Genomic DNA, 9,121 nt, shown 5'->3' with positions numbered 1-9,121 from the left:
AAACTAGTGCTTTGTGCGTAATCCTCCCGAACTAAGAGCTCTAGGCATTCTGTGGTTGTTTGCTGTTAAAAAGCATACTTTTATAAGCCTTTAATATGCACACATCAATGATTAGACTATTAAATTTTAAATATCCTGATCTGACTGTCTTTTGTGTTTTTAATATGTTCAGGAAAAGTGGTTTAAAGACATTATAAACCCTAAAAGACCCACATTTGGCCCAGGAGCTTCACGTTAAGCTTGTACAGCTCATTCTCCTCATCACGCCACTCTTGTTCACTTCTCTCCTATCTACCACTGAACGTGCATCTGCCCAATTCCCAATTCAAGGTGAGTAGCGGCGAGGACGCGCTTTGATGCAAATTCGCTGCTGTTTCTGCTGCTGCTGTGGCGCGCGCGTACGTGCCTGCGCTCCGTGCCTGCCTGTCATCAGTACAACATCAGCATCTTCCGGGGAGCGCGCGCGGGGAAGAGGAGGAGGAGGACGACGGAGCGCTCGACAGAAAGCGAGAAGAGGAGCCAAACCGAGCCGATAATGGAGTCGAGGCGGTGGAGGCTGCGCGCGGACAGGACTGTGTGACACCGCGCGGCTCTTTTCATCCACGGAGTCTTTGTGTGTTTTTTATTTTAGGGGGAGACGGTGAGGATCGGCGGAGAAGGAGAGAAAAAGAGGGGAGCACCCCGCGCGGATGCTGGGGACGCAGAGAGGGACGGAGGCTGCACCGCTGGCGCTGTTTGATGGGCTCCATGTCAGCGACACAACGCTACGATGAACCGCACATTTGAAGCTGTTCACAAAAAGACACACGCTCTGAAGCTCCTTGTGGTATTTTTTCTTCATCATTGATGGGCCCTGAGGAGACGCGCCTCGGAGCGCTATGTTGAATCACTGGTGCTGGTCAATTATTTAGTAGAGCTATAGGTAACGCGGGGCTGTGTGCATGTAGCGGCGTCTGTGCGGCTCCGTACGGCTGAGTGGCATCATTAGTGTTGTGTTAGGTTATGTAGGCCCATTCAAGCCTGTGTGGAAAAGGCGTGGGTTTTTTCTTCGTTTTTTTCTTATTATTTTTTTTTTTTTTTTTTACATTGAGATCTTACACAAAGACCAAACATGTTGCCTTCGCAAGAAGCCTCCAAGATCTACCATGACAACTACATGCGCAACTCGCGTGCCATCGGCGTGCTGTGGGCCATCTTCACCATCTGCTTCGCCATCGTCAACGTGGTGGTGTTCATTCAGCCCTACTGGATCGGCGACAGCGTCAACACGCCGCAGGCCGGATACTTCGGCCTGTTCCACTACTGCGTGGGCACGGGGCCGTCGCCCAGTCGCGAGCTGACGTGCGTGGGCAGTTTCTCCGACTTCAGCTCCATCCCGTCCGGAGCCTTCAAAGCGGCGTCGGTCTTCGTGCTGCTGTCCATGGTGCTGATCCTCAGCTGCATCGCATGCATGGCGCTCTTCTTCTTCTGCAACACCTCCACCGTGTACAAGACGTGCGCGTGGATGCAGCTGCTGTGCGGTAAGTGACGCTCTGCCATTGTGTGCGCTCTGAGCTGATGGGAGCTGCTTTGGCAAATGGACAGGCATTTATAATAGGAACAGTAGGCTGCTTTATTCATAAGACGGAAATATGTCATTGTGATGGTCCAGGTTTGAATCATAACACAGAATACAACTGGTACCACTGTCTTATTCCAGTGACATTTCACCAGTACACATATGGACCTAGAGCATCATATTCTCCTTCCTACGTGTTTACATTGCTTCATGAAGAGGCAGTTCTGTAAAATAAGGTGAAAACAATGTGTGAATTTCACATGGTCAAATAGTTGTGTAAAATACTGTTGTGCAGTGTTGACTGTACAGTGAACTGCCGGTAACTCCACATAATGAACAGCCTTTATCAGACTATGAATTATATATTAGGCGATTTACACACAAAAAATGCAGAAAGGAGAAAACATGATTCCAAATAGACCTGACCGTAATGCACTATTGTGTGTGAGAACGTGCATAGGGAACCCCCTGATATGAATCATCATCTCATCGAGGTGTTCCCCAAATTTAGTTTATGTATCGTACAATTTAAGAGTCACCAATAATAGCACAGTTATATAATGTGTAATAAAACATAATGTGATGACAAAAAGACAATGATGACTCAAAAAGTTTTGTTGTGCTTTTAGACTTTGTGTACTTGGGGTGCATTCATACTCGTCCGGTTTAGTCCTGATGGTTTGGTCCTGTTCTAGCCTTAGTTTAGTTCCTGGTTATTTCATGTTATTTCATTAAAACGACTGTCCTCATGAAGCATCTTAATAGTCAATAAACAAATGACTCATATAGTGACACCAGTATATTGCTTAGGGTAATTGCTTAGGGTAATTTGGTGAATGCATTAATAAAGCACTACCATAAGAGTATTTGAATCTGTATATGAACCATAAATAAAGTGTGGAACATTTGGGCAACAGTAGCACAGGGTGTTTATCCATTGATCTGAGGCTTAGTGGTTCGAATCCCGCTCTGTGAATGTGTGTGAGTGGGTGAGTGGTTCATTGGTGTAAAGCACTTTCAGTGGCTTGGTGGAAAAGCGCTGTATAAAAACTGGCCATTTATATGTTATGAACCTTGGGTAAGTATGAAAGTGATTTAAACAAATGATGCTATTAGTAAAGTAACACAAAGTATTCATGTTTTTATGTTACTATACATAAAACCCCTATAAACTCACTTGTATTAGGTAAGCAGTTCGGTTCCTAATTCATCATAATGGGTGTGATTAAAATGGGCCCGGTGAAAAGAACTCTGATACTGAAACAAATGCCAAATCTAATGACCATTGCTATGCTTGTCAGAACAATTGCAATTACATATTCATGCAAAATCACTCATCCCCGGTTGTGTAACTCTTCAGAAATACTCCGCAGGTAATGCTGGGCAGACAAATCAAACATGGATTACTTTTTTACTTTACAGACGAAAAAAAAAAGTCATTTTCTGAAAATAGAAAAGGGGTATTAACTACACCACTATATGCAAGCACACAATGTATTAACTACACCACTATATGCAAGCACACAATGTATTAACTACACCACTACATACAAACACACAATGGGAACAACCAATCAGGAAACAGCATTAGAATGAACACAAAACAACTTCAGTGATGTATTTACTGACTTTACTTACTCAAAAAGAGTATGTTTTTCATAATAAGGCAACATATAAAGTACAATGTTTTTGTTTTTTTAATAGATTTTGTGATGAAACTTTTAAGCATGGATTCTCCTGAATTCCTATACTACATTATTCCAGAAGATAAGGACATGTTCCTCCAAAAGTGATTTCAGAATACCATGAAACAATGATCTGAATGAGAATAAGCTAGTGTTGTCCCACTTTAGGATAGATTTGGTTTTATTGCTGCATATGTGGGTTTGAACATGTGTATTTGGGAGATTAAATTGTATTGTATGCTCTTTCAGATCATGTTTTAAATAAATGAAGAGGGGAAGAGGGGATTGTTTGGTTTGGGCTCGGCAGTCAAATCCAAATAGACTAACGGATTCATCAGAATATAAAGTGATACATTGCATTTTATATATATATATATATATATATATATATATATATATATATATATATATATATATATATATATATATATATATATATATATATATATATATATATATATAGATATAGATATAGATATAGATATATAGATATATATATATATATATATATATATATATATATATATATATATATATATATATATATATATATATATGAGTTATGATCTGGGTGGAGTCAGTGTTTGATGAAGGGACCTAGGAAGCAGAGGCAGTGTATTTAATAAAATATACAGTCACCATATAATGAAATATGATACTTTGTTTATGAACTGCTTTTCCCACAGTACACCCGCAGACTGTGTGTACACACCATAGACCAAAATAATATCTGAATATGAGATTGTATTGTATTACTTCATGTATAGTGTGTCCTCATCTAATGCTACATCTGCAGTTGGGTAAGAAATGCACTAAACTGTTTCCAGGCATTTCACTGTGGAGTGTTGTGTGGGCAAAGAATTGTATGATATGAACTCAGTGGTTCTTTTTATCAAGCCTATTTAAAGGTGCTCTATGTAACCTTTATGTTGGGGGACTGCAACCTGCTTGTCTCCATGGAGATGTTATTGCTTTGCCTGGAATATTCCAAAGTATGATTTTAAACGTATCTATCTCATGGAGACAAGCAGATAACTGAACAGTTGCAGGTCAGATCTAATCTGGCTCACACCAGATTGGTTTGTGTATCACTCTGAATTGAGTTCTCCACATTTATCAATCTGGAGTGGCTCCTACTGAAAGCAATTGGAAAAATGTGGAACGTCATGATGAATATTTGAATCTGACTAGTCACAACAGCAGAACAAGCCAAAAATCTAACTTTTGTTACAACCAGTTGAGAGAAAACTGCGTCTTCCCTGTGCACAAATGCAGAAAGCCTTTACCTTTTGCACATTTTTCACAAATAAAACATTCTGTATTTTCACTCAAATAGGCTGAAGTACATCTGTCGGCATCGTCATGTTTGTTTTGGTTCACTTGAGCGCTTCGCCTTATGCTTCTGCACAAGCCTCGGTGCTGCTCTGCGATTGGTGCGCCCGCTACTGAGCGAATTTGAACCTTACAGTGTCAATATGGATTCCCCTTCAGTTTGTGAACTCACAAGTATGGCAAGAATCTATTTTGCTGTGCAAGGTTAGATCAGCTCTGTGGAGAAGCGAGTCTGCTCTCAGCAAGAATGCAGCACTTAAGGCAATAAAAGTGTAATTGATTAAATGCAAGATTGATAAATTGTAAGCAATACCATGGAAAATTCTAAGCAAACCACTAATATCTTCATGGAGAAAAGCAGATGGCAGACCCCCACCAGAAAAGTTACACAGTGCACCTTTAATCCAAATGTTCAGAGGTCACTTTTGATCACAAACCATACATGCTTACTACTGCAAAAAATTAAACAGTAATATGACTTTAAAATTCCACACATCGCCAGTCTAAATATACTGTTATACTTCACTCACTTACTCATTTGTTTTATTAGGTTATTATAATTGGTTACGGCCCATATAAAAACCATAAATGTTTGATATTCGCTAGATAGTAATCCTGAAATGCCATTATTCTGCTACAAACGTAAGGTGCAGTCAGAAATGCAGTGTAGTTCTGCAGTAGGCTTATGTGCACAAAGGCCACAGCTGGTGTTGTTGTAGTCTTCATTAGAGCACTCGTACCGATTTCCCTTTCACGCCATTGCCCCTGACACCAGATCTGCTCAAAGATTTTCACTAGGATCTGCTAATCTCACTATCGTCAGCAATACCTCAGCGCTATTGGATACATGGGATACCGCACCTGGGCTATCCGATGCAAATTCCTTCATTCACTATAGTAATATTGGCCGGTGTATGGGGGCAGGTGAAGGCTTAGCGCACACGGACTGGCGCTATTCTGAGGCGCGATTGCAGGTCGATTGGATTAGTGTTCGCAGCCAGGTGAACGTTTGTCTGTACTGTCGGATTACTCTGTGCTCAACAATATGTGCACAAGAGCTTTCCCCACATGTGTGATAGTGAAGACTGCTGGTGAGGTTACACTGCCATTGTTGGTGCTAGTAAGCTAATGGTTAGAGTTGAGGACGATGGAAGGCTTAGAGCTAGATATGGGGTATTAATTGCTAAGAAATAACAAATTTAGATGACTATATCACCTTTTATTGTTTTGAAAATGCTATATTTTCCTCCCCTTGCATCCCCCGGCTCCCATGTCACTCCCCTTCAGAGCGCCATCACAACACAATCAGTCTGCTTTTCCCTAATGAAACTACTGCACATTGTATCAGGTTTGTCAAATTGCACTGCGTTATTTTGTATATGGGTAACGTAGCCTTGTGGGGTTAGTCTTGGACAGGATCGTATTGGCAAACCTCAAGGAGGGTTCGAATAGTGCCAAGGAGAGATCGCTAGATTATTCAAACATGCATGGCCAACATATAGGGATGTTTTTTGATGAGGGACAATGTTATGATATGATAGAAAGCTCCTAAAAGTCGATTTTGTGTAACACCCCCCTTAACATGAACATTTTCTTGGGTAGCACAGCCTCTTTTACTATGTTTCATTAACACAATAACACATTTTGGGAGTTGAAAGTGAAGTGCGATTGAAGTGTCTGACAACTGAAGCAACAGGGCAGCATTGTGGTTTGGGTGGAAAACAAACGTGTCCAAAAAAAACCCTAACAGCAAAAACATGGCGGCACTGACAGATGTAAATAGGCAATTTTAGCAGAAATTCTGACTTAAAAAACACATAAAAAACAGAAAAGCGCTTTATGGATTTATGGATAGGAAAGAACCCTGTGCTTTTCAAACTCTACTTGCACTGTTGTGACGCTTCGCCCAATCAGCTTGAAGTATTCATCTGAACGTTCCGCCTTTTCCGGATCAGTGGGAGCCATCAGACGTTGATAATGAGTACAGACACAATTCAGGATAAATCTACCAGGATAAAAAAATCAAGTAAAAAAACAGAAGACTATGAAAGAATATGCTGGCGTATGTATTTTAATGTTGGTATTGCCAATTTTTTTTTTTTTTTTTTAACCATACCTCTTGCGTTGTACAGCTAAGCAAAATAAATCCACACTGGGTCATAACACAATTAAGCTCCCAGCTGTTTTAATGTCTTTCCATTATCAAACATAAACCTGCATGTTTTTCCACGCCGTATATTTGGTATTCCCATGCATGAGCGGGGGACATGTTCGGTCACGGTTCATGTCACAGCCCATTAACCACAATGGCGTCCCACAATCCTCCGCTCACTGACGGACACATGCTAAATGAGATTTATGTGGCGCGATGGCGGATAAATGACTGTAATGACCGTAAGACCTTTAGTCGACATAAAGCAGCATTAGGGTTGGGGGAATAGGCTAGCATGTGAACGGCTGGGACAAACTCTAGAAAAGCCAATTAAGTCAATGTTTGGGGTAAATTACAACCTGTTAGTGTATTGTTAGTGTATTGTTCCTTAAGCCTTAAAATATGGAAACTATCTAAAGAGTAAAGAGCCTCAAAGCTAATTGCTCCATACCTGGCAGCAGTGAGCTATGTTTATGTAGCCAGAACTGACATATGTGAAGTTGCAAATCTGCGCAATTAGCTCCTCTGACCACCACTAATCCCTCATACACATGACAGACGAAAAGTCTTGCCTAATGACATGATAATAACATGCACTGTTTGGAGCTGGGATCAGTCCACTTACCCTTGGGTTAGTGGGCAAACACTTGGGTTCAGTTCTCAGTATATAGTCTAGTCTAGCTTCTCAAACTGTGGTATGTGGACAACTGGTGGTAACTGGGCTGTGTCTGATGGTACTCGGATTTAGCAGTTCAAATATTTGCTGAATTTAGAATACATTTTATTTTTTGGCCTGCTTTGGGTTATTAAAACATGGACAGTATTTCAAGAATATGCAAAATTGGATACTTTGATGCCACAAACGCAATTTAATAATCTGGTAATGAACTTTATACTCACACCTGCACCTGTTTTTTATGTTTTAAATTGACTCATATAGTTTTTTGTTTTGTTTGTTTATTTGTTTGAATTTTCAGGTATGTCCAAACTGTGGCCTGGGGGCCAAATGCGGCCCTCAGACCAATTTTTCTTGGCCCTCAAGTTTCCAGGTGAATTAGCCCAAATTACCTTAAACAGTACTTTTTTTTACTGTACATTTCTGAAAATCTATTTTAACAAGCCTGTATCAAATATTTAATGTGCCCCACTGAGGATATAAGCATGAATAAAGGTCTAGCGGTTCATGTTTAACTTCACTGTATTGGTGGCTAGTCTATGGCCCTCAATCGGCCCTCAGCTTTGTTTGTATTTTTATATTTGGCCCTTAATGAGAAAAGTTTGGACACCCCTGGTCTAAGTGCTCTCACTGGGTCTGCCTGTATAAATAAAGATAAATAAATAAAACCTCCAGCCAGGTACTCCTGATCAGGAACCTGGCTCAAGATCTGGAAATGTGTGCTGCACTGCGGTCACCCACTGCTCCTTCAGCACCTTCATTAGACCAGATGTAGGTGTGGTGGATATAGAGGATACATTTTGTGGGCCACTCTAGTACTAGTAACATTTCTTGAACTGGTAAAAACATATTTTTTCCATGTTATACTAGTATTAATGGGTACATTTACTTGTGTTTGTTCCGATGCTGGACACTCTAAAAAGACAATGCAGTACAGTGTGGGAGTCGAACCACCAGCTGAGCCAAGCAACACGAAAAGATCAGCACTTTTTTTTTCTTTCTGTATTGTTTTTTTTTTTTTCCTCTTCTCATCTGCCCACTCGATGCCCCATTCTGCCGACTACGATAAAAGCAGCTGCAGCCTCTATAACGGAATCAGCACGAATTTAGGGAAAAGAGCCGAGGTAGTAAAGACGTGGCTCCCCAAACTGAAAACCTGAGCACAGTAATCGATGGCAGAGGGAGGATACTAAAACAAGATGGCCGTACACTTCCCTGTGCAGTGGGATCATATAGAGGAAATGCATTATGGAGAAAGTGATGATTCAGCTGTATATAATGTGCTCGATCAGTATGAGCGCGTTCATACGTCCATCAGCAGCTATAGATGAAAGTATGGGAGAGAGAGAGATAAGTGAAACGCTCTAATGTCAAACGCTATGTAACCGTATCTGGGGCTATCACTTAAAAGATCATGCAATATTAAGGCTTGATAACTCATTGATTTTTGTTTCAATTTCAGTGCTGCTTCAAGTACCAACTTTAGGATGTGGACATATCGGGCTTTTAAAGGTCCTATATTGCACAAAATAGGTTCTGGTGAGTTCCAAGCCATGTTAGACTGTTGTTACCTCATCAAAAACATACCTGGAGTTGTGTTTTGTTTCTTTCATACATGTTTGAGTAAACCAGCATTATTAGTTTGGCTACATCTCCAAAGATCAAAATGCTGTGTTCCACCTTGTGATGTAGTGGTAGTTTTCAAGTTAACAGCTACC

General features: G+C 40.7%; 1 protein-coding gene across 1 annotated transcript in view; it reads left to right on the top strand.

The window, feature by feature from the left end:
* The first annotated feature begins 1,056 nt into the window (after nucleotides 1-1,056).
* Nucleotides 1,057-9,121, top strand: part of lhfpl4a (LHFPL tetraspan subfamily member 4a) — a 29,940-nt gene continuing 21,875 nt past the window's right edge. Inside the window, exon 1 of the mRNA XM_033970378.2 lies at nucleotides 1,057-1,520. Coding sequence (XP_033826269.1) covers nucleotides 1,112-1,520 — 409 coding nt within the window. The 5' untranslated portion in view covers nucleotides 1,057-1,111. The remainder of the gene's footprint in view (nucleotides 1,521-9,121) is intronic.

Source organism: Periophthalmus magnuspinnatus, chromosome 7 (assembly GCF_009829125.3).
Source record: "Periophthalmus magnuspinnatus isolate fPerMag1 chromosome 7, fPerMag1.2.pri, whole genome shotgun sequence".
Taxonomy (NCBI): Eukaryota; Metazoa; Chordata; class Actinopteri; order Gobiiformes; family Gobiidae; genus Periophthalmus; species Periophthalmus magnuspinnatus.
The sequence above is the reverse complement of the archived record's forward strand: the minus strand, read 5'-3'. Positions and strand labels throughout refer to the sequence as shown.